This window comes from Carcharhinus amblyrhynchos, chromosome 13 (genome assembly GCF_965287045.1).
Source record: "Carcharhinus amblyrhynchos chromosome 13, sCarAmb.v2.hapA, whole genome shotgun sequence".
NCBI classification, from domain to species: Eukaryota; Metazoa; Chordata; class Chondrichthyes; order Carcharhiniformes; family Carcharhinidae; genus Carcharhinus; species Carcharhinus amblyrhynchos.
The window spans coordinates 40,634,103-40,659,163 of NC_137336.1; the positions used below are offsets into that span (position 1 = coordinate 40,634,103).

General features: G+C 43.7%; 1 protein-coding gene across 1 annotated transcript in view; it reads right to left on the reverse strand.

Moving 5' to 3' along the window:
• The window catches only part of unc5a (unc-5 netrin receptor A), a 229,492-nt gene extending 215,682 nt beyond the window's left edge, over positions 1-13,810 (reverse strand). Inside the window, exon 1 of the mRNA XM_080201104.1 lies at positions 13,749-13,810. Coding sequence (XP_080057230.1) covers positions 13,749-13,788 — 40 coding nt within the window. The 5' untranslated portion in view covers positions 13,789-13,810. The remainder of the gene's footprint in view (positions 1-13,748) is intronic.
• Positions 13,811-25,061: the final 11,251 nt, after the last annotated feature.

A 25,061-nucleotide genomic window follows, 5' to 3' on the forward strand; every position in this document is an offset into this window, starting at 1 on the left:
CAATTTCAACTAGACTATCAGCAGTCTAGGCTGGATGGCAGACAAACAACAGAAAGATCACTGGCAGAGCGGTTAGTGACAGGAGTACAAATACTGTCTTCCTGAGCAATAGCAGATTGTATTTGCTGGGCTGTTCTCAGAAACTGCATGGTCCTTTGAGTACATGTCAAGACAGCAGCAACCTGAGCCTCAATAGCTCTCAGCATAGTTCCTAAACCTCTGCCTGAGCTTTGAAAGCAGCACTCAGAGATTAAATTGCTTCTGCCAGTGCTGCAATGGAAATAGAGACATCATCCACCAGATGCCACATCATGGGTAGGTCTGCAAGTGCTACCACTTCCACACTTGAAAGGATGGGATCCAAGCTTTGCAAGAAGCCATGTGTCATGTTGGAGTTGGTCTCTACGTGATCCAACATTTGGTAGACATGAAAATACACCAATCAACTTGATAAGCATGACCATCAGCATTCTTCTCTATACCATCTCATCAAAGTCCTCAGCTCAGCCCTCTGAAGCAGGTGTGTGATTGTGCCCTGCAGTGTGCTAGCACATAAACTGTCCTTTGTTGCTACTCATTCATGCTGAGCGACTTACCACATTCAGATTCTGCCGCTAAGCACCCTCTGAGTTTGCATAATGCTAGTGTTGAGGTGGCGGAGTGTCACTATGTCCATCGACACTGACAGTACTTCTTCAGCAGAGTTCTGTTTTATCTATTGGTTAATTTGCTAAGATTGTAGCCGGTGGCTAAGGTGGCTGTGTTGGGTATTTGAAAATAGTAATTCAGATCGGGAGTGTTAGGAATGTACATGGGTTGGAAAGTGTTGGTCTGTGGTTGCACAATGTACACGTTGTACTTCATGTCAAGCAGTGTGGTTAGGATGAGATAGGATTTGAGAAGGGGCATACGACAGAACTGATCATTATCCTGAATGTTCACGGATAACAGATACGACAGCCTGATGACACTGAGCACTGGCTCCTCCAAAGAACCCAGTCAATGCAAGCATATCTATTCCCCTCTGATTCTTGCAGTTATGGGCTACCTTGTCCTGCAACACTTCTTTCTCTCTTGCAATGAGTATGTTACAATGAATTTGAGAGATGTGGCTATCAGGTGAATAGATGGAGGTATATGGAAACAGTTGTGAGGCTGGCAGTGTTGATATGTGTGGGAGAATGAGGAGGAGTATCTGAATGTTAGCCATGAGACCTGGGACAGGATTCTCCCAAAAAGATTCTAAGTGTCAAATTTGGAGTAAAAACTGGAATAAATCCTACTGTTTCTTTAGCGGGGTTTTCAAAATGAATCTCCCACACTCTGTGCATCACAGAGTCTTAAAGTGAATCTTAATAAAGTGGGTGGGTCTATTCCTGCTGGAGAGGCCGGAAACATAGCGCTGAGTGGGCCACTGCGCATGTGCTAATCTGTCAGATCGGAGATCAGCGCGTGCACAGTGGCCCTGCACTGCCGGCTTCTGGATTGCTGACCAGCTTGACCAGTGGCCAGCCCCATGACGCTGCAACCCTCCCCCTCCAATCCCCCCCACCCCAATCATTGGGCACCCAGCCTGACCACCCCCACTCCCTTGACCCCCCCCCCACCTCTGTCCACCTCAATTTTTGCCCGCCCCCAACCAGCAACCCCAACACCCTCCTTCCCCCAGCAGGCTGACCCCCCTTCCCCTCTCACCCACCCTGATGGCCAGCCCCAATCAGCAGTACCCTCCCTTTGTCACCGATCCCGATAGCAGGGCCCCCCACCAATCTCCCCCTGCAGGCCCTGCCCCCACCGTCTTTGCACTGCCCAGGGAAAGAGGCGGGTGGGCCAGGAGACTTCAGTCCCTGGTCTACTAGTGACATTTAAATTTGAATTTAAATATTTGAAGAAGATCTACGCCAGCTGATGATGCCAGAATTGCTGTAGCTTGAGATGCGTGGAGGCCATGGTGCCCAGCGGGGAGCCTGCTGAATGGTCTCCACGCATGTCTGCTGGCCCGCTGTGCTACAGCTGGGAGAATTGCCACCCTGCTTTCTGATAAATGTATGTGGGACCGGGATGCATTGAACAGCATGAGATGGTGGTAGAAGGGTGCGGGTAGGAGATATCATGTGAAGATGCATTCACTAACTTTGACTACCCATATGAGGTCATGGATCATTCTTTTGGCACTGCTGCCAGGACCTCAGCGTGAAACTCTGAGAACTCCCATTCTCTTCTCAGGTTGCAGTTTTAGGATGTCCTATTCCCTGGCGGAAGCAGAGCATCTCTCCTTCTTTCCATCATTATACCTCTAGCACTGTGTTGGAGAACCTGGGAACCCTGACCCTTGTCTGTTGCTCAATTTGCTGTGCATTCCTTTCCAGCCAAAGGTTCCAGTGCAAATTAGTGGGTATTTTCTCATCATTTGCAACCATCTTTTTCTGCTTTCTGGTATCACACATTGAATCTATGTCCTGAATGGGTGTATCTAGGCTGGTGCTTGAGAGGCAACTATAATATAACTTTTCTGCCTCTCTTGAAAATACGTGAGAAAAAAAACATGGAAGAAAGTGGAAATGGATCAAACGGATCCAGTGAAAAGTTGCTGAACATAAATTATTTTTGAAACCTGTGTTACCTCATGTTACAAATAATGAGGGCAGTTTTTGTTTAATTAGTCGTATGATATTTTCACTTTAACTGCACAAGTCTCTCATAATACTGTAACAAGACCTTAAAGACAACATGAAGAGGGCATTTGAAAAGACATGTTCTGTATTAATTCCAAGTAAGCTCAGCTACACTTGTGCATTGAATTGCATTCACATGTGTGTATCATGAAAAATAATTGAAATAAACTCATTTTGAAGCAATTTATGTCACAATAAACCCCTAAAGCTCTGGGTCAATCAAATACAACTGACAGACCACAGTATATATCTGAAACAAAGGTGAAATATTTAATAAATTACATTAACAAATAATTCTCCTTTCCTTTCCACTTACTTTTATTTCCATTTTCATATTGTATGGCACCACAGTGCTTCAACCTCATGCTTAATACTAATCTACAATTGTATCCAGAAACTTTTTACTGTCTCTTCTCCATTGGTGCATATGTTCATAGAATCATAGAATCCCTACAATGCAGAAGGAGGCCATTCAGCCTATCAAGCTTGCACTGGCCCTATCCTACCCAGCCCCTATCCCCATAATGCCACGTATTTACCCTACTAATTCCCCTGATACTAAGGGGCAATTTAGCATGGCTAATCCACCTAACCTGCACATCTTTGAACTGTGGGAAGAAACTGGAGCACCCAGAGGAAACCCAAGCAGACATGGGAGAATGTGGAAACTCCACATAGACAGTCACCCGAGGCCAGAATCAAACCTGGGTCCCTGGCGCTGTGAGACAGCAGTACTAACCATTGTGTCACCATTCCTGTGCAATCTTTCTTCAACTCACAGTTCACCCAAGTATTGACTTAACAAATATCCTGCACACAGGTTAGACTGAATTTCAAACTTGAGATTTAATGAAGTTCACCTGTCTTTGGAACCCTTAGAAACTAAGAGGTGAAGTTGGAATTGAAGTTCTGAACATTCACCAGAATAGTTAGCAAGGAAATGTTAGGATTAAAACCAGTTCTACTTCCTGGATAACTATACTGTTGCTTGTTATCCACCCATCCCCCACTAGACCTCCCTGATATTGCCAAATATCCTCCAGAATTGCAACCCTTCCCATCTCTGACAACCACCTCCTACCACTACCCTTGGACCTTCCCATACCCGACAACTTCTAATAATCCAATTACCCCAATGCTCCAACTACTTGAACCCTAATTACACTGCCCCATCCCCAGATCACCCAATGGCTCCCAGCATCCAATGACACCCTGCCTACTCCCCCAAGCCTGTTACCCTCCCAATTACTTCCACTATCTCACCCCAACACTAATATCCTGGCTTCCCAACACCCGCCCCTGACCACCCTGGTCTGACCATCCAATTGCAGCCCCTTCTCTCCAACGTTCCCTGACCACCTGACTTCCTCACTCCTGAATACACCCTCACCATCAACTCAACACAAAACCACACAACACCCCTCCTCCCAACTATCCTCCTGACCACCTGACTAGAATTCCCATCCCTGACCACCTAACTTTCCACCTACCTACTGACTATGTCTCACCCAACCTGCCCTAAGTAAAACCCTCCTCCAAAAGCACCTGGTGGTACCCCTGACACCCAAATACCTTCGTCTGATGACCCCTGACTCACCTTCCAAAGTGCTCTACCCATTCACCCACTTACTTGCACACTTATCCTCTCTCCCGACCAAGTAACTTTGTTTCATCTGATGCTCCTACACTACACTGAAGAACTCTAGGAGCAGTTACACATTACTCAGTAGGCCTAGGTCAGAGGATTAGCTCAGAAATATTGAGCTCCTGTCCAAAGTAAGGAAGTATGTGAGGAGTCGTAATCCAATGGCGATTGCCACTCCGAGGAAGATCTGGCCCAATGTTTCTCAAGAGAGACTAAACCTGCTTCACTGTAAGGCTGCTTCCAATGTTTGCACAGGAAAGAGCATGGTTTATACACGGGTCAAGTATACATTGATGCTGCAAGATTAAAGGTACTGGCCTTATAGTCAGTTGCTTCACCAAGACAGGGTCACCTCAAACTCAAGAGGTCTTTTCCCTTCTAATTAATGCACGAACTCAAGGAGTCATTCATTAAAAGAATAGATTAGGAGTTAGAGGAAATTCATTAGCTGACATAACGGGTAGACATGGACACAAGAAATAGTTTTAAATAGAGAGTATAGATTAGTTGACCCTTTCCATAAATGTTTTTTCTGGCAAGGAAATGTGCCTTACACACATTGATTTCAGTATTATTTATTTTTGTGTGCGCACAAATTGTCAGCCATCACATGAACAAAATAGTGTAGGCAGAATTTCTGACAGTGAAAGACTTAGTGAGGGCAGGGGGGAGGGGAAAACAGTTGTGAAGTGATTTTATTCGGTGAGTCAACTTTTATTCGTCAAAAGAACTGGACAGCAATTTATTTCCTCCTTTCTGTGATTCCTGAGAGATGGCTGTCCTATCCCATATCTTCTTTTTCCTGTGCACCAACTTCGAGCTATGGAGAAGGGGATCATTCTATTCCTTTTCCATCATCATCATCTTTAGCTTCTGGAAGGAACACAACTTTTCTCTTTATATTCATTCAGAGGATGTGGATGTCAATGGGATGACCAATATTTGTTGTCCATCCTTCATTGCCTGAGGAGATGACCCATCTTTTTAATCTACTACAGTTCACCTGGGTGTAGATACAGACATAATACTAGCTGGGGAGATGGACAAGAGCAGGTAGGGACAGTGTTGCAGTGCAGGTTTTTGCTGCTCTTGTCCTTCTAGGTGATAGAACTTATAGGCTTGCATAGCATTATTGAAGGAGGCTTGACAAGATGCTCCAATGCATCTTGCGAATGATACACACTGCTGTGAGTGGGGCGAGTGAATGTTCAAAGTGTTGGAAGTGGTGCCCATCAGGCACTACTTTTTCCTCCACTATGGTTCTGCAGGATTCCACAAATGACAATGGAGAATCTTGCTGGAATGCTTTGCAATTCACTACCAGATTTATTCAGTGACACAAGTCTAAACTTCTACGTGCTCTATGGAATTTCCTGTTGTCCTACAGGCTTATTATTTTATCGGCTGCAGAGGTTTTACTAGAGTGGGCGTGATTGCAATTACTAGGCTTGCAGGCTGTCGGAGTCCAAGTCATTTTAACTCCCAAGCTTCATCTAAATCATGGAGAGTCTTCCTAGCAGGGAGTGTATGTAACCAAATCCTCCTTTATACCATCCTCATTGTGTGAAGTGAAGGGAGGGTTAAAATTGAGACCAGTTTGTATCTAGACTGATTGAAATTCATAATGGAGCTGAAAAACATTGTCAACTGGATAAAGTAATAACAGATAAGGGATCCATCGAGTCTGTTTACCCACTTAACTTCACGCTTTTCCCACTAGAAGAGTGCACATACAATTCAAAACCATTCATAATGTTTAATGTCATTCTCCCTCCCTGTTTATTTTGTTGCAGATGGCAAATACTGGAGGAAGTAGAGAAGGTTGTGGCACTTTGCCTCATATTTTGTTGGCAGTGTCCCAGGATATTTTCGACAATGTGCTGAGTACATTGGGTAGGACATATTCAAATTATGATGCTAATTACTTTAATTTTAATACAGAATTGAATGTATTTGAAAACTCTACATAAGATGTTACCAGTTTATAGGAGAAAATAAATGCCCTCGGGTCACGAGGTGTCAAGACATCTTCATTTAGGAGATGTGTGAGCTGCTAACATTCTTACAACCAGACAGATGAGCAGGATTGCTTTGAGAATTAATCAGATGCACAGGGGAGGTGTCTCATCTGGATAATTAAATTGATAATTAAGCAATAATAGCAGAGGAATGATCAAAATTGCCATTAAACCAAGGTTAAACTTTCCTTTGTGTGACCAGCGTAAGGATGTCAAGAGATATGTCAAACGTGATAAGCAGGAATGTCAAATGTTTTGTGACAGAAGTGGGAATTAAATGACCTTGCAAGGCACATGTTTGGACTCTACAGCAGCTAGAACAAAAATGCTGTCGATCAGGGGTGACCAAATGGTCTGTGGAGGGACTAGCAAAAATTAGCAGTCAACTATAGGCATAGTAAAAGGATAGAAAAAGGAGGGGGTGAGTTCAATTAGGGATCAAATTGGGGATCTACACATGGAGGTAGAGGGAATAACTGAGTAGCTAAATGAGTACTTTGAATCTTTACCAAGAACAAAGGTGCTACCAAAATCATAGCGCACAAGGAGATGACTGAGATACTGGCGGGACTAAAAATTATTAACAGTAAGTATTAGAAAGGCTGGCAGTATGTAAAGTTAATAAGGCACCAGGACCGGATGGAATGTAACCCAAGGATACCATGGGGTGAAAACTATGGAGGTACTAGCTCAGAATCTTCTAATTGTTCTTAGACGAGGAGATGGAGCCAGGGGATTCAGAATTGCAAATGTTACAGGTACAATTCTCCCAAAACAATTCTAAGTGTCAAATTCATAAAAACTGGAGTAAATCCCACTATGTTTTTTTCAGTGGGAGTTTCAAAATGGATCTCCCACACACTGTGCAGAGTGCACAAGTATGAATCATGCCAAAAGTAAGAGGGCCGTGCCTATTCCCACTGGAGAGGCAGGCAGTATTGTGCTGAGCAGGCCATCACACATGCGCCGTTCTGACAGTGCCAAGATCGGCGCATGTGCCGTGACCCTGCCGAACCCCCGTTGCTGGGCAGCCCCACAATCCCTGCATCTCTGGCGCGCAAACCCACCTCAAACATGTCCAAGCCAGCCTCAATCTCCCCTCCACAGCACCCAGCCCTCCTTGATGACCCCCCCCTTGCAATCCCAATCCCCTGCTTCCCCCTCCACACCCCCCACCACCCCCCCCCTCCCCCCCCCAAACAGACCTGACCAACCCCCCATCACCACGCCCCACAGTGCTCAACTCCACCCCTGCCCTGGCCCCTCAATTCTGATGGCCAACCCGAGTGCTGAGTGGCAGCAGGACACCACCACAACCCACTCCCCACCACTCCTCTCCCCTCCTGGCACTGCCCCTTAGGCACTGCCAGGCAGCGTAGGCTGTCACTGTCCAGGGTGCAATAGCTAGAAGTCACCCCCCCCCCCCCCCAAGTGTCCAACCCTCTGGAGGGCTTCAATGGCCTCCCCCCCCCCCTTCACTCTGGCGGGGTCAGGCACTCGCTCCCCGCGAGGGAGGAGCTATTGTAAATCCCACCGGAGTGAAACACTCCTGGCAGTGGGGGGAGCACTAGTGGGCCCAGAGATTTCAGCCTCAGACTCGCTAATTACATTTAAATCGTGTGGTCATGTTGATTTAAATAACTTACACAGCTCCAAACCAATTTCTGGCGTGGAGCTGACAGCGCCGATAATCTGGCTGCTGGAGGCGTGAAGAGGCCTTGGCGCCCAGTGAGGAGCCCACAGAATGGCCTCCATTCAAATCTCCCAGCCCGCTGCATGCACTATAAAAACAGCACATCACGCTGGGAGAATCACCCCCTACATCTTTGTTCAAATAGACGACAAGACTAAGCCCAGCAGCTACAGAGCAGTCAGTTTAATCTTGGTGGTGGGTAAGTGTTTAGAACTGACACTCCAGAACAAAGTTAACAGTCACTTGGACAAGTGTAGATTTATTTAAGAAAACCAGTATGCATGTGTTAAAGCAACCCCCCACCTCCTCTACAAACCTGCAGTAGCAGATACTACAAAAATCTATGACATAGGTTTATGGTCTATTAATTTTGCTACTACAGCAGGAAAGAAAATGAAAAACTATGAAATAAATTAGATTACCATCATTCTGAATTACATATTTGGTTTACCAGTATTATTTATTCATATTTCCACTATGTTGTACTATAGTGTTACATATGCCTTCATAAGATTTTGAAGTTTACCTTTTTAGTTTTTAATAGGAATAAATCCGGGTAAACATCTATAGGCTGGAACATCACAGACTCAAAAAAATTACAATCCAAAAGGTAACCCATTTCCTGGGTAAAGTCAGAATAAAAGGGCTAGACATAAAATGGCAGACGGTCTTACTTAGCTAAAGAGCTGGAGACATGGGGGGAGGTGATTTTCCTGGTGCAACAGATTGAGTTGGGGTGGCACGGGAGAATCACAGGGAAGAGCCGGACACATTTGGCTCTGGTGGAAGCCCCTGTTGGGATTCTCCCAGACACTGCACTGGATGTACTCTGGTTCCTACACAGTAAGGGCAGGGCAAGGGTGCCTGAAAGGGTGCCAGGTTTTTGCCAGGGTGGCATGAAGGGGGTGGGCCAGGAAGGGGGACCCATTGGGAGGGCCTCAATGTCCCGTTGCTAGCAATCTATGTTTGGGAGTGGGGGATGAGGAGGGTGGGGGGAACATTAGCAGAAATATGGTTCCAGGAAGGGGATGAGGTGTGGGCAGTTCTGTGGCGGGGATGGAGGGGAGTCTTCAATTTCACTTTGAGATCAGGACCCACTATAAGAATGGTGCGAGAAATGGCCGTACCTTTTTATGTCCCTTGCCCTTTTATTCTGACTAACCAGGAAATGTGTTACCTTTTGGATTGTAATTATCTTGTGTGATTTCCCAGTTTATAGAAGTTTACCAGGATTTATTCCCATTAAAAGCTAAAAGGGTAAACTTCAAAATCTTATGAAGTCATACATAATATTAATATTATGATACAACACAGCGAGTCCATATTCTATCGTTGGAAGTGTGAATATACAATATAGGTAAATCAAATATGTAATTCAGAATGATGGTAATCCAATTTATTTCATAGTGTGCCCTGATATGATCTCTGTGAAGCTGGACTTGCCAACATGTTTCAATCCCACTTCCCTCAGACCTGGTGCAAAACTCGGCCCTCTCCCAAAAAAATGACCAAGGGCAGGATGATCACAATCTATTTCAACTGATTTCCTCATCCAAAAATAAAGGCAATTTTTGGGAAAATTTCACCCATGATACCTATACTTATTCCAGTAATGGCCATAAATTATTCATGTGTTTTCCCAGAATTAAGGAAAGTTTTGGAATTAAAAAGTAGTTAATTTATATTTCCACCTGGGAACAGGCTCTGTACGTCACTTTGCTGTGGAGATGGGTGGAGCCTAGTGAGATTATTTATTTTTGAGTTTATCTTTGTGAATTCAGTTACTGCATAGACAGTAGGCAAGATTGGTTGAGAGAAGTGGTTAAGAGACGATGTCAGCTGAGTGTCTTAAGTAGCTCGTAACTTTCTTGGAAGTCAAGAGATAGAGCCAGACCTATACTTGAAGCAAATGCTACGTGTACAAGACAAATTTGGGAAGGGTAATGACTGGAAGATTTGTTGAAGTAATCTACAGTAATCCTCAATAAAAAGCAGTCAACCATATTGCAGTTTGTTTCTAGCCATCTGCAGCTCACTGAGAGAAGACAGGCAAAGCTGATGGGTGTTAGGTTGACTATTAAGCTGAGAAAATACGAACTTCATCATTCCATGTAGAATGAGGCTGGGGGCTTAATCTCAGCTTGGATTTTTTTTGAGAGGAGAAAGCAGCTGGAAGAATTACTCTAATTGGCAGCTCGTGGAAGAAATCTACAGTAATCCCCACAGAGCCTTGTGGTAAAGAAAGCAATCAGCAGAATTAGCTGGGAAGCATTGAGAAGGCAACCGGAACAAGGCACGGAGGCATCCACTGTGGCAACAAGGTTAACTGCCTAATATTGCGCAGTTTTGAAGATTTCTTCTTTCACCTTCCAGCCAAACAAATCTTGTCATTTTACCCGTTACCAACTTTCTGTACACCGAGCACCAGTTCCCACTTCCAAGTTGCATTCTGTACAATAGATCTGTATAATAATAATAAATAATATCTGTACAATAACTCAGAGAACATTTGGAACTGAGAATAATTAAAGTATGTTCCAGAGGGCTGTTACATACTTTGGGGTGATCCTGACAGAAATAGTACCTCTACAATATCATAAAGTATAAGAGAATTCTTGCAGGAAGGAAGAAATAAAATTGAATGCATAATCTATATATTTATAAACCACACTGTTAATAGCTCTTGCTTTGCTTAAGTCTTATATATACAATAAAATGTATTTTTGCTTCAAGACAAATGTGTAGTTCTACTGGTTAAAACTTGGAATTCTCCCATGCGCCCACCAGTTGGTTCAATGACAGATTGCTGGGACGGAGAAGACAGGGGACCCTAAAGTCAGTTTCACACTGGCTTGAATTTACAGTGGGAACTACCTCAATGGTGCCCACAATGATAGGAATCCAGCTGGAGGCCAGCATGAAACTCACTTACATCCTGTGGCACAGTGGTTAGCACTACTGCCTCACAGTTCCAGGGATCCGGGTTCAATTCCGGTTTTCTCCCACACTCCAAAGGTGTGTGGGTTACATTGACTGGCCACACTAAATTGCCCCTTAGTGTCATGGAGACTAGCAGGGTAAATAAGTGGGGTTATAGGGGTAGGGCTGTGGGATTGTTGGCAGGGTAGGCTCAAAGGGTCAAATGGCCTACTTCTGCATTGTAGGGGTTCTGTGATTATTGAAGGTCTGGGCTGCCTTCAGAATTCAGAACAGAGACAGCCAGTGACCCTGGACCACCAGAGCAGTGGATGAGGGGAGAATATTTCAGGCTAGTCTCCTAGCTTCAGTATCTTCAAAGAGGTCCATTATCCAGCCTCAAATTGTTCCTGGAGATCCATCCATTTTCTTCCTTCAGGAATGAATCAGTGATGTCAGGTGTCTTTAGATATGAGGTGGGATGCATGTCATCAAGCTCACCTCACCTTAGAGGATGGTGCAAAATCCCCAGATGCATAAGATGTGGCATGGTTTCCCACCAACCTCTACAGCAGATAACAGTCACTGTCCCTGCCGCCACCACAGAACTTAGTCCCAGATGAGAGAATTCTGTCCTAGATTTTTAGATTTCTCATTAACAATTAATGGTCTCTAACAGGATCATAATGACTAACACGTGGAGAAAATATTGAGAAAACTATTGTGTTCATCTATGGAATCACCGCATCTCATGCTATTTCATGAATTCGATATCTACAAAATCCAATACAAACTTTGAATTTATCTGTTGGAATTCAGTGATTCAGTTCCTGCCAATAAGTAATTATGCCTAGTTCATTAACAGTACGATTTACCTATTATAACAGTGAGAAATGTTTAAATTTTTTTACACTAATACATTACAAGAAATTAATATTGATCCAACTTTTTCTTCATAATTGAAAGGGGGCAAATTGGTTAAGAATGGTTGCGTTCCTGTATTATTTTATTAATATAAATGTTCTAAAACATTTTAACTGAAATTAAATGTTTTACTTTCCCACTATTTACTTTCAAGTCTGATATTTGTTTCTAGATGATGCACATTTTATATTTTATGTAATTAAAAATCAAATACTACGGATGCTGGAAATCTGGAATAAAAACAGAAAATGTTGTTAAAAAAAAAAGCAGGTCCAGCAGCATCTGTCGAGCGAGTAACAGAGTTAATGTTTTGAGTCTGTATGACTCTTCTTCGGAGCCACTCAGATACATTTTCAAGTTTTCTTTTTTTGTAAAAGTTATTAAAAATACTGTTTTCCTCTACCACTTGAGTTTTGTCATCTGTTCGGGTGCTGGGACCCAGATTGTCAAATTCTCTGACTAGTTGAAAGCTGACTTCAAGTGCATGAAATATTGATGGAAGAATTTGTGACTTGTTATAACAGACCTACCTGCCTAAAAACATGTCAGATAACGAGGATAACAGAAAGGCTGTTACTAGGGAACAACACGGCACCAATGACTTTAAACTCCAGGGTAGCACCAATCTGTTTCACACATGTGTGTTTCTAAATATTCTGCAGTCAATAACTGCCTAGTGCTGCTTAAATATGTACAGTTCACAATGGAGGAAAGAGTTATGCAGCTGTTGAGTCTATTAGTCAGTAAAAATGATTGATTGTTGACTGGCAGGGGTACCTCTAAAGTTTTTTTTAAGTGTAGATTCCTTTGGTTGCCAATACCATGATGATAGTAGGTATGATGGACAGCTTCTTTACAGTCAGAGAATACCACTTTCTAGTCTAACCAGGGACAATTACTACGTGTAGCTTAATGGCATCTTCACAGTGAACACATTGCTGATTCCAGATCAGCAGAAAAATTGGTCAATATGTTAGCACAGCAGCATGACCTTGAAATAAAAATGCCGCAAATCTTTAAGGTCTCACTTTGGCAACAGTTCAACTAGTCATGCTGCACATGACACTGCTTTGTTAACCTTGGTCAATTTGCACCACTTCTCCGGATCGTTTTATGGTAGTCAGTTCAAAAGATACAAGGCTTACTGAACATCTAATCTAAACAAAAGATGGCATCTCAAATGACAAATGGGAAAACAAAGTATGTGACAGTCAAAAGAGAAAAAAAAGATTTAAAACAAGTTACTACAAGATTTCTAGTAACAGAGGCTACCAATGGGGACCAAGGGAAAAGTTCTGCAAAATTATCATAGGTTTTTCTGAGGGCCTTCTGACAGTGATATTGAATCCTCTGTGTAGTTGACAAATGCAGCAAATCATTATAACCTTTCGAGGAAGGTACCGAAACAGAACTTATTGATTGGGATGGGGAAGGCTTCCTTGTAGAGTGTGAATGAGCACTTCTGCTTCTCTTGTCTTGCAAGCAAGCCTTAAAAAAAACTTCTCTACCTAACCTCTAGTAGTATCAATGCAGTTCTTGATAAGTTTCTATGTTGCGAAAAGTTGTATTCTTCACCCATTTAGGCAAGATAAAATAGCAAAAGGGTCCCAATCTTAAAACCGAAAAGAGGACTCTGCTGTCTTCCAGTAGCAGAGGAACCCTGGGGTCAGAAGATAAATCACTTCCCTTATTTTATTAATCACAACCCCTCACCACCCTGCCACCCCGTCCAAAACCTAGCTTCTGCTAGTCAGTGATAGTTAAAACTGTAGACTTTGCTTACCAGGCAAAGCAATAGTTAATTAAGCATTCAGTTATCCCTCACTCCTCAAATTTGACTTGCACTTTCACGATTGATGGCATAAATGCAGACTTACCTGTAACTTTATCTATGGTCTCTTCTGTGACGTGATTCATTTGATGCACCCATTCGCCGTTGCATTTGAAGTATATCTGTGTGGCTGGTGTTGCTTTGCAGACCAAGGTAACGGGTTTGTTTTTTACAATGTACACATCCTCTGGTTCATCCAAAAAATGAGGCAAGGACTCTGAAGAAGCCACTGGGATGGTTTCGAACTGTGAATCACTGTATTCTGCATCTGAAGAAAAACGCATAGTTTTACAATGTGCATTTTATTTTCCCTTGTTTCTCTTTAAAATAAATTGTTGTTGAGATGTGGGTGTGACTGGCAAGATATATTGCTCTCCCTGTTCCTCCTGAGAAGCTGGTGTTGGGATTGCTTTTCAGGCCACATCAAAGGGAAGTTTAAAAGTTAATCATATTGGTGTAGGAGTAAAATAGGTCAGACTGATTCAGACTCAGATTCCCTTCTCCAAATAATCATCAGCAAGCCTTTTGCCACAATTCAACAGTTTTATGGTCACCCAGTTTTATTTCAAGGACAAACTGTTGTTCCCCTTTTCTGATGGTGGCCATTTAGAAAACAAGTCTGCAATAGAGGTCAACCACATAGTTTTAAAAGGAAAAAAATTGTCTAACTTTTAATTATCAAATCTGCAAAAGTAGATTTATGCAAAAATGGTAGTGACCTAATCAGATTAGTCATTTGCATCAGGCACCAGTTTTAATAATTAAAATGTAATAATGATTTAAACACTTAGCTACGGCAATATAAGTCAAACAACATATGACCAGAGTGCGATCAATTTGATTCATGCACATTACGCAATTAATTTGATGGATTGTAGTACACAAAGCTGTAATGTACTTGATTTAGTTTAGGATAGACTAAAAGGATCAGTCAGATTCATTCCTCAGAGATCCTTACAATTGTGCTCCTGAATGGTATTTTATGAAGACTGATAGTTAATGAATGAGCACCTCCATTGAGATAGCAAAGGCATTTCATAAAATTATGCTACAAGTGTCTGATTTCTTATTACTCTTCTTATTACAGCTGGAATAGCTTCTTACTGCCACCAAATTCAACTGTTTCAAAGGGCCAAATTCCAAAGTAACTTAAGTCTTTTTATTTATTTGCAAGATACATTTAATTAATATTTAATTTGAAAATTCCAATGCACCATGTTCCAAAAGAGCTGAACGTTCTTCATGAGTTCTTAAAATGCTCTAACAGAACTGGAAGGCTGAAAACAGTTCCACTCAGTTCCTGGCATCCATTCCAACCCACATATAACCCGTAAAAATGTAAATCTATATTAAAGCTGTACTACCTTGTCATAAATACAAATCAATGAAGGAATTTTAAGATGCAAGCAATGAAACTTTAAATATTTTTTCCATTCTAAAGTTATAATTTGAAGTGTAAGAAATATATTTTTTCATAGGGTTCCAACAGCATATTTTATGGAATAGAGAGTCATAGGTCCCTATTTTACCATCACTTCACGCCAGTTTTCGGACGCAAAAAATGTGGTAAAGTCGGGCGTGAGGCCATTACCATGATCTGCGCCCGTGTCCGTGCAGATGCCCAGTTTACCGAGACAAGGGAATGGCTGCGATCCGATTCACACCCGAAACGGGCGCAACCGTGATTTAAATGCATGCATTTAAATTGAATTAATGGACTGCCCGCCCAACTTTATCAGCATTTCCCCATTTACCACCATGTTCACCTATCTGGAATCGCACCAAAATGAACATGCTGAATAAAAGTCTGAATCGGGCACTCCAGCTGCTGAAGAGGTGAGTTTAGAGCTTCCAATGGCTTTTTGACTCAGATCAGTGGTGGAGGGAAGGAGGGAAGGACAAAGGCGGGTCAGATCATTCTCTGGTGGGAGTGGAGGTAGGGCAGATTGTTACCTGGTTAGCAACAAGGGGGGCAGATCATCTTCTGGTTGGGGCGGCGGGAGGAGGGCTGATCGTTGTCTGGTTGGGGGGGGAGGTGTCAGATGTATCTCAGGGTTGGGGAGGAGGAAGTGTGACCAGGTCATTCTCTGGAGGAAGGGTGAGGTGACATGAGGCCAGATCAATCTCTGGGGGGGAGGGGGGGATAGGGGAGTGAGACCAGATCAATCTCTGGGGGGGGGTTGGGGGATGGAAAGAGTGAGGTTAGATCATTCTCTGGGAATGGGGAGGGGGATATGAGGCTAGATCATTCGCTGGGAGAGACGGGGGGCGGGGGGCAGCGGTATTTCACCATCCCCTGCCCCCTTTAACAGTCAATGCCAGCATCTCCTCCCCCCATTCTCAATTGCTCTCTCTCTCTCTCTCTCACCGACCACCCCCCCCCCCCCGACCCCCAGCACATCCCCAGCCCTCCGCAATAGCCATCGTTGGTATCACCCTCTGTCCTTCCCACCAACAGTTAACACTGGCATCTCGTTCTTTCCCACCACCTCACACACTTGCCCCCCCAAATACCAGCACCACACCCACCCCCCCCCCATCTCCCCAACACATGAGATTCCAACTGGGGTCCACTCCTGGCATTGCCCCAGGCACAGGTTGACACTGCCAGGTTAGCACTCGCTAACCAGCAAGAGACGTGGAAAATCCCAGAACACAATCTCGCCAGACAAAATTGCATTTCCCGATTCTCTCTGGCTTTTCAGCCCACAATGCTGCTCTCTCTGACGGTGAATGCTGGCTGAAAATTGCCCCTGTGGTAATGAGGAACCTCAGCTTAAGGGGGAAATCAGAGGCTAAGGTTTTGAAGAGGCTGCTCGAGATGGATTTAGTAGCCTGATGAAGGATTGGGGTCACTGCCAAATGGTATTTTTGGAAGAAGTATTCTCAATGTTCAGCTGGATGAAATTGCAGCTGATTCAAGAATGCATGCCAGACAAGTAGCCGTACAGCAGAGTAAGCACATGATGGAATAGAGGAAGGGCCCAAAGGTGTATCCTAAGGGGATTCCTCTGGTGAAAGTGCAGAGATGGCAAGAGAAATCATTCAGAGAAATGTTCCAGTTTCAATTAGATAGCTCAGGTGGGAACAAAGTAAGAGAAATTTCATTATAACTGGGGAATGGAGTAGAGGCATTGCAAGATAATTCAGGTAGTAGACCATCTAAAAGTTGCGGTGAACTCAAAGTGGACAAAGGAAAATAATGTTTAACATTTTGACTGCAGAAAATATCATTCATAAATTGCCACAAACAATTTTGGGAAGGGTGATACCTGATTAAGAGATCTCCAAAACAGGGTGTAATGCTACAGATCAACAGATATCTGGGAGGCAATAACAAGTTCAAGGATTTTGGCGAAGAAAGAGACGTTGGGCCCGATTTTACCAATTGGAGGCTAAGGACCAGATCCGGATGTAAAATGGATCTGAGCCCAGAATCCTCGTTCCAGTGTGCCCATACACTTCTTGCCAGCTCCGGTCTGGTCTGGTCCACACTGTGGGGCGGGGCTTAGCGCAGCTGGAACAATCAGAGCTCTGAACTGTGCATGCGCAGTTTGAAAAAAAATCTGAAACAGTGCGCCTGGGCGCGAAAGACAAAACAGAGAGAGACGGGGAGTGGGGGAGGATGAGCTGTGATCGGATCCCCCTGGGAGGCAGGCCCTTCGGCAGGCACCACCCCCCCCAACCCCAGTCAGACCCACCCCCAACAACCCAGGAGGCAGCCTCCACCAACACCCCCCCCCCCCTCCCCCCCCCCCCCCCCCAGCTGATCAAACCTCCCCCGGGACGCAGCCCCACCCCCCGCAATCAGATATCCCCACCCCCCCACAGTCAGACCGCTCCAGGATGCAGCCCCCCTCCCTCGGCAGAGCACACCCCCAACCTACCTTGACTGCTGCTCCACCATCCTTCTGACCTGCACTCGTTGATGTGGAGATGCCGGCGTTGGACTGGGGTAAACGCAGTAAGAAGACTCACAACTTCACGTTAAAATCCTGTTGGACTTTAACCTCGTGTTGTAAGACTTCTTATTGCATTCATTACACAGCCTGCAGCACCTTCCTGGCCTTCCGCTGGTATCTGCCAGAGGAGGGGGGAGGGGCGGGCTCAGATGGTTCGGGGGGTGGGGGGTTGGAGATACTCCCAAGTCCATCCTCCCCCCCCATCCTCCACCACCACCCCCCAACCACAGATCCGTTTGAGCCCGCACCCCCCCCCCTTCCGTCAGATGCCATTGCCTCATTGATTACTCAACATGCCAGTGACACAGAGAGAAACTGCTATAAATGGTCGAGCAAAACAGACATTGCCATGTTGTTGTCAGCTTTGAAACAGTTGAGCAAAAATGAATGGAAATAGACCTAACTGTGTGGTAGTAGCACATACTAGTAGATTTTGTATGCTCTGCCGGGCTATTGCAACATGTCACAATGTCAGCATACAGGCTTCCACCATCAATTTGTGACACATTGATTGCATCAATTCATCAATGTAAAGTGCAAGTCCAGAAAAGGAATTCACTGAACCCTTTCAAATATGTTTCATGTATGCATTTAACTGTTAATGAAAAATAAATGTTCTGAGACTGATGGGAGATATAAATCACCCTTTCACAACATGAAGCCAGTGTGATTATATTTGGCACGCACTAGCATGGAAAATAAATTAGGTGTGTTTCACCGAACATAAAATTTTATTTTTTTTCTGAGCAGAACTTCTATATTACACAAGAAATAAGGAAGTGCCACTTTAAAGTTTAATTGCAACTTTTGACATCTAATCAAATACATTCGTAGCAATTAAAACAAAATTCACCCCAATCACATTGGTTGACAGAGAATTAATGAACAACAGCCCACACAACTATATATACACACACACACACATATATATATATAAGATGTCCTCAAAACGTTATATGCACCACCATGACCCTGTCAAAAAAGCATTGTATATTGTAGAGGGAATTGGTTTCCTGGCCCGGCTTGAATTACCAGCAGACAAGTCGTTAGCATAAAATCTGAGTAAAACTGGTGTGAGCAGCCTTCAGAAAAGACAGTTTAGCCTACATTTCAACACTTGGTGTGCACAAGTAAGATTAATAATGGCTTGTTCTTTCAACGCACATTGTTATAACGCCACTGCGCGTCTTAGTGATAATTTAGAGAATTACGTTTATCTTGACTGATATGCGGCAGGCCAAAGCTCCAGCATAAAGAAATAGTACTCAAAATGTCATTCATTCAGGCCCCATGCACTTCTAGAGGGCGTTGGAGTAGGATAAAAAGATAGCTTCCATCAACCTTGTTAGGATTATCACTCATACTACCAGGAAGGAACAGGCATTGCTACTGAAGGTCAACTCGCTCACCCCTAAACCCATGAAGTTCCCAGTTCTCTACAAGGCAAGCGATTAAACACATTGCACACATTTCCTATTCCTTCCTTGCTCATCTCCTTGTCCACAACTCACCCTTGACAATGCATTCTACTTAAGAGCACTTGAAAACCACATCTAAAAATTACTCAAGCAGTCATTTCAAGTGGAATACAAAATGTACAAGTTTCTGCCAAAGTTGAAGTGCAGTGTTTGGTTTCATGCTGTTTTTCTCTAATTTGGAAGCATTCTTTATGTCAGCTTTAGCTCATTGGCAGCACTCTCTTCCCTTAACAGATTCACGGTTCTAGAGACTTGGAAATGCAATCTAGGCTGTTAATTCAGTACCACACTGTTGGAGATGATGGGTGGGATTTCCTGCACTCCCTGGGGCATATTTTGCGGTGGAGGACATAGCCTACCTTTGGCCTGTGGTGGGATCTTCCAATTCTATCAATTGGGTTTCCTGCTGTTGGTGCCCTCCACCACTGGAGTACCCGCAGTAAGGGATCGATGTCAGCTGAGTCTGAAGACACCACTGGTGGGAACGGCCAGAAAATCCTGACCACTGTCTTTCAGTTGAGATGTTAAACAAGTGAAGGGCAGACAATGGAAATGTCCATTGACCTTGGGCAGGAATTTCCAGGCTTGCTCGAGCGAGGCCGTAAAATACCAACCGAGTGGGGCTCTTCTGCATGGGTTAAACCCCAGCGGCATAGTGGCACAGTGGTTAGCACTGTTACCTCACAGCACCAGGGACCGGGTTTCAACTGCTGGCTTGGGTCACCGTCTGTGTGGAGTTTGCACATTCTCCCCCTCTTTGCATGGACTAGGTGCTCCGGTTTCCTCCCACAATCTGAAGATTCGCGAGTTAGGTTGATTGGCCATGCTAAATTGACCCTGAGTGTCAGGGGAACTAGCTAGGGTAAATGCATGGGGTTATGAGGATGGGGCCTGGGTAGCATTATGGTTGGTGCAGACTCGATGGGCCAAATGGCCTTCTTCCACACTGTAGGATTCTAAGATCTATGATCAACAATTTGTCTGATAGGATGGATGTAAATGACCCCACAACATAACACTATTCAAACATAGAATAAGGTACTCCTTATGCAATAGTATATTAGTCTTGTGGTTATGGTTCTGGACAAGCATTTCAGAAGACATGATTCAAATTGTGGAGCTGGCAGATTGCGGATGTTGACGAAAAATGTATGGCAATATAATTGCACTGCATACAGTGGCCGCATTCTTGCTAACAATAAATTCAGTGAACTGAAAATGCCCAGTATCTCTACTATCAGCACGGAAAGAGCTCATTGAAGCTATTTGAATACTTCACATTGCCTAAAATTAGCAGTGCTTTTAAATTGGTAAGTACTGAATTGCGAGCTGAATACAATTTAAGTGGTGCCTTCATAATTGACTGGAATGGTAGTGGCAGATGGTTAACACCATTTCTCTGATATAGGTGGCTGTCTGAGACAAATGTGCATAGTATAAGTGGTGGCAAATATAATATGATGTTTCATTGTAATGGAATCAAACTACAAATTTAAAATTTGGAAAAAACCTGATCTTTCTTTTTTAAAAGCTGCAACATAAATGTTATGATTACAGAAAATCATACATCGGGGATGATTTTGGCCTATCAACCCAGTTTCTCGTGGCAATGGGTTACTAGGAAGTTCAGTTACTGTGCTACCTCTTGCCCCATCGATCCAGGCGGCACAGTGGCACAGTGGTTAGCACGGATGCCTCACAGTGCCTGGGACACAGGCTCAATTCCAGCCTTGGTCACTGTCTGTGGAGTTTGCGTGTCTGCATAGGCTTCCTCTGGGTGCTCCAGTTTCTTCCCATGGACCAAAGATGTGCGGGTTAGGTGGATTGGCCATTCTAAATTGATCCTAGTGTCAATTGGATGAGCAGGGTAAATGTTCACAGGGATCGTGAAAAGGTGGTAGATAAATCAAAGACCAAAAAAACTGACTGCTTCAGACACACTGTGAAAAAGCAAATTCTGCCTTAAAGAGCCAACAACATTTAAAGTTGTAGCTACAAGGGAAAAAATGGCCACAGACAATTAATCAGAAGATCCAGATGTATTGTGTTATGGAAAAGGCTAAAACAGATTCAAGAGTGGAAGTCTTGGAGAAGACAATTTCTGCGTACAAGAGAAGTGCAAGGTTAAATAATGAATAACAAGTAAAAAAAATCGATAAGTTTTTAATCATGTTTGGTTCATTTGCTAGTGAAGTACTCCATAGTTAATGTATAGATCAATACTCAAAAATGTTTTGTGAATATTAAAAAGCTTTAAGCAGATATTTAAACTCCAAGTTATGGAAAATGCAGAAAGTAAAAGAAAGCCCAGCACACTCGTAGCAAAGAAGAAGAGTAAGAAGAGAGAGGAAACTCCCAATAAAGTGCCAAGCCAAAGGCAATGAGACTTCAGAGAAAGGGCAACAAGAGCGGAAAGGGGCAGCATGCTGGCACAGTGGTTAGTATTGCTGTCTCACAGCAAAAGAGACCCAAGTTCAATTCCTGGCTTGGGTCACTGTCTGTGAGGAGTCTGCACATTCTTCCCTAAACTGTATGGGTTTCCTCCAATTATGGGAATAGGGCCAGAGTGGGATTGTGGTTGGTACAGACTCAATGGGCTGAATGACCTCCTTCTGTACTTTAGGGATTCTATGATTCTACGACATCCAACTTGCTGTGGGTTGGAGCAGGCCAAGAAATAGAGACCCTGCCTGAAGCAGATGGAATCCTCATTAATCTATGCAAATCAGAGTCCGACAATATAGATAAGAATCCAATGCTATTTTCACATGCCAGCAGGCACATATTGACTAGCATAATTAGAATCTGGCTGCAAACCTCAGAAGTGAATGTTGGAGTGGACATAAACTCCAATCCCATCAATGACTAACCCACTTCCTTGAGGAGAAAGTTGGGAGCTGGAATGTGGGAGTTAGAAAAACTGAAAAAAAAAATCGAATTACAACATTGAAAGAAGGTTGAGAATTGATTGGCTAGTGAGTGTTATAGCTTTGTTATTGAATTTTGAAATTCACAGAGTGAATCCAAACAGCTGGGAAATTAAAAACTTCAATTTAAAAAAGGGTTAAGTATTCAGTTTTCCTATATTTAAATGATATCAACAGAAGGGAAGTGAATAACTGCTGAGTCTCTCTTTTTTAAAATGTAAGGCTCATTAATTTCTTAGGTTTATTAGACTTGGGGGCAGTTCCAGAGGACCAGAGATTTGCAAATGCTACAGCCTTATTCAAAAGAGGATGTAAAGATAAGCCCAGCAATTACAGGCCAGCTAGTTTAACTTTGATTAAGTTTAAATATATTTATTAGTGTCACAAGTAAGCTTACATTAACTCTGCAAAGAAGTTAGTGTGAAAATCCCCTAGTCACCACACTCAGCCACCTGTTTGGGTACACTGAGGGAGAATTTAGCATGGCTAACACACCTAACCAGCATGTATTTTAACTATGGGAGGAAACCAGAGCACCCAGAGGAAACCCGCGGAGACATGTTGAGAAAGTGCAGGCCTTCATTCTGCGGCAATCTGCTTTCCGGCTACTATCTGCTTTCCGGCTAAAATAACAAACTGGAGGGTGTCTACTGTGCGAGCAGTGCTCACGGCTCCAGTTCGCAATCCAAACCCACACATAGATACAACTACAGCCATGCTGGTATGTGATCAAGTAAACCACTGGGGTGTTAAACAAGACTTTCATTGTCTGCAGCACTCTGGAGGAATTCTACATTACCCATGAGAGTAAGTCTCAAGGTTTGGTGTAGTTTGCTGCATACTGCAGAACCTCATCATCCTGAACACACAGCCCTTGACATCAGACATATGGTGACCAGTTAAGGAGTTGGAGAAGGATAGCAGGTAATCAATCCAGCCCCTTTTTGGCTGGGATGCCTGTGATTGATTCATCTGACTGTGGTACCTATGCAAACACAATTCTGTAATCAGCAACAGTTTTCCCTTCATTACTGACCATAGAACATTAAAAACCACCACAAAGCAAGCATTTCAAACTAATTTTATAATCCAATACCTCATTAGAAGTTAACTATCCATCCTTATGCACTGCCATCATGCCTGTCTTATGGGTTCCTTCCTTAATGTTCCTATGCAGTACATCCCAATGTTGCAGCATGATTGGTGGATGGATCTTGTCATTCACGAGGGGAAATGACAGATTGTCTTGCAGGTCATTTTCAAGAGTCTCCAGACCTCAAAGGCTCAGCTTCAGGTTGCACCAGCTTGACATAGGTGACAACAGCCTGGACTGGCTGATGGGCAAGAGGAATGACACTGGTACAATGACAGTGGTAAGGAGAATGAATGCTGCCATCCTGAAAGAGAACAGCTCTTCACAACTACTGCCAATCCACTGGGGTGACAACAATCTTGGTAATCTGTTGAAGGACAAGTTGCTGGAGTGCTGTCAAGACCCTCAAGCTCCTTTGAATTCCAGTATGCAAGCTATTGATGGAGGTAGTCTGGTTTGCATGAGTTGTATCTGAGTTTCCAGTGCAGCACTTGAGTGTTGCACTGGAAACATGCATGGTTTATTTGTGCATCATGATCCCCCCACCCGTTAGTGACTGCTATCCAATTATGCCTGCATACTTTCTTAAATAGTGGTATAGCTTGAGTGATTCTAGTGCCAACATAAGAAATAGGAGCAGGAGTAGGCCATCTAGCCCCTCGTGCCTGTCCCCACCATTCAATAAGATCATGGCTGATCTGAAAGTCGTTCAGTTCCACTTACCCGCCTGCTCCCCATAACCCTTAATTCCCTTAAGGGTTAGAAATCTATTTACCTGTGACTTAAACATATTCAACGAGGTAGCCTCCACTGCTTCAATGGGCAGATTATTCCAGAGATTCACTACCCTCTGAGAGAAGTTCCTCCTCAACTCTATTCTAAACTGGCTCCTCCTTATTTTGAGGCTGTGTCCTCTAGTTCTTGTTTCCTTTCTAAGTGGAAATAATCTCTCTGCCTCTACCCTTTCTACCTCCTTCATTATCTTATATGTCTCTATAAGATTACCCCTCAGCCTTCTGAACTCTAACGAGTACAGGCCTAATCTACTCAATCTCTCCTCATAAGCTAACCCCTCCATCTCTGGTATCAACCTGGTGAACCTTCTCTGTACTCCCTCCAAAGCCAATATATTCTTTCGCAAAAAAGGGGACCAAAATTGCACACACTACTCCAGTTGCGGCCTCACCAGTGCCTTGTACAGTTGCAGCAAGACCTCCCTGCTTTTATATTCCATCCCCCTCGTGATAAAGGCCAACATTCCATTTGCCTTCTTGATCACCTGCTGCACCTGCAGGCTGAATTTTTGCGATTCATGCACAAGGACACCCAGGTCCCTCTGCACAGTAGCATGTTGTAATTTTTCACTATTTAAATAATAGTCCATTTTACTATTATTCCTTCCAAAGTGGATAACCTCACACTTGCCAACGTTATACTCCATCTGCCAGATCCTCAACCATTCACTCAGCCTATCCAAATCTCTCTGCAGACTTTCCGCATCCTCCATGCGATTTGCTTTCCCGCTCATCTTTGTGTCATCAGCAAGCTTTGTTACCTTACACTCAGTCCCTTCCTCCAGATTGTCCATGTATATGGTAAACAGTTGAGGGCCCAGCACCGATCCCTGCGGCACGCCACTAGTCACCAACTGCCAACCAGAAAAGCACCCATTTATTCCAACTCTCTGCTTCCTGTTAGCTAGCCAATCCTCAATCCACGCTTACACTTTACCCCCAACTCCATGTACCTTAACCTTCTGCAGCAACCTTTTGTGAGAATCCTTCTAGAAATCTAACGCCTTCTAGAAATCTAAAAACACCACATCCACCGGTTCCCCTCTGTCAACCGCACTCATCACATCTTCATAAAAATCCAGTAAATTCGTCAAACACGATTTTC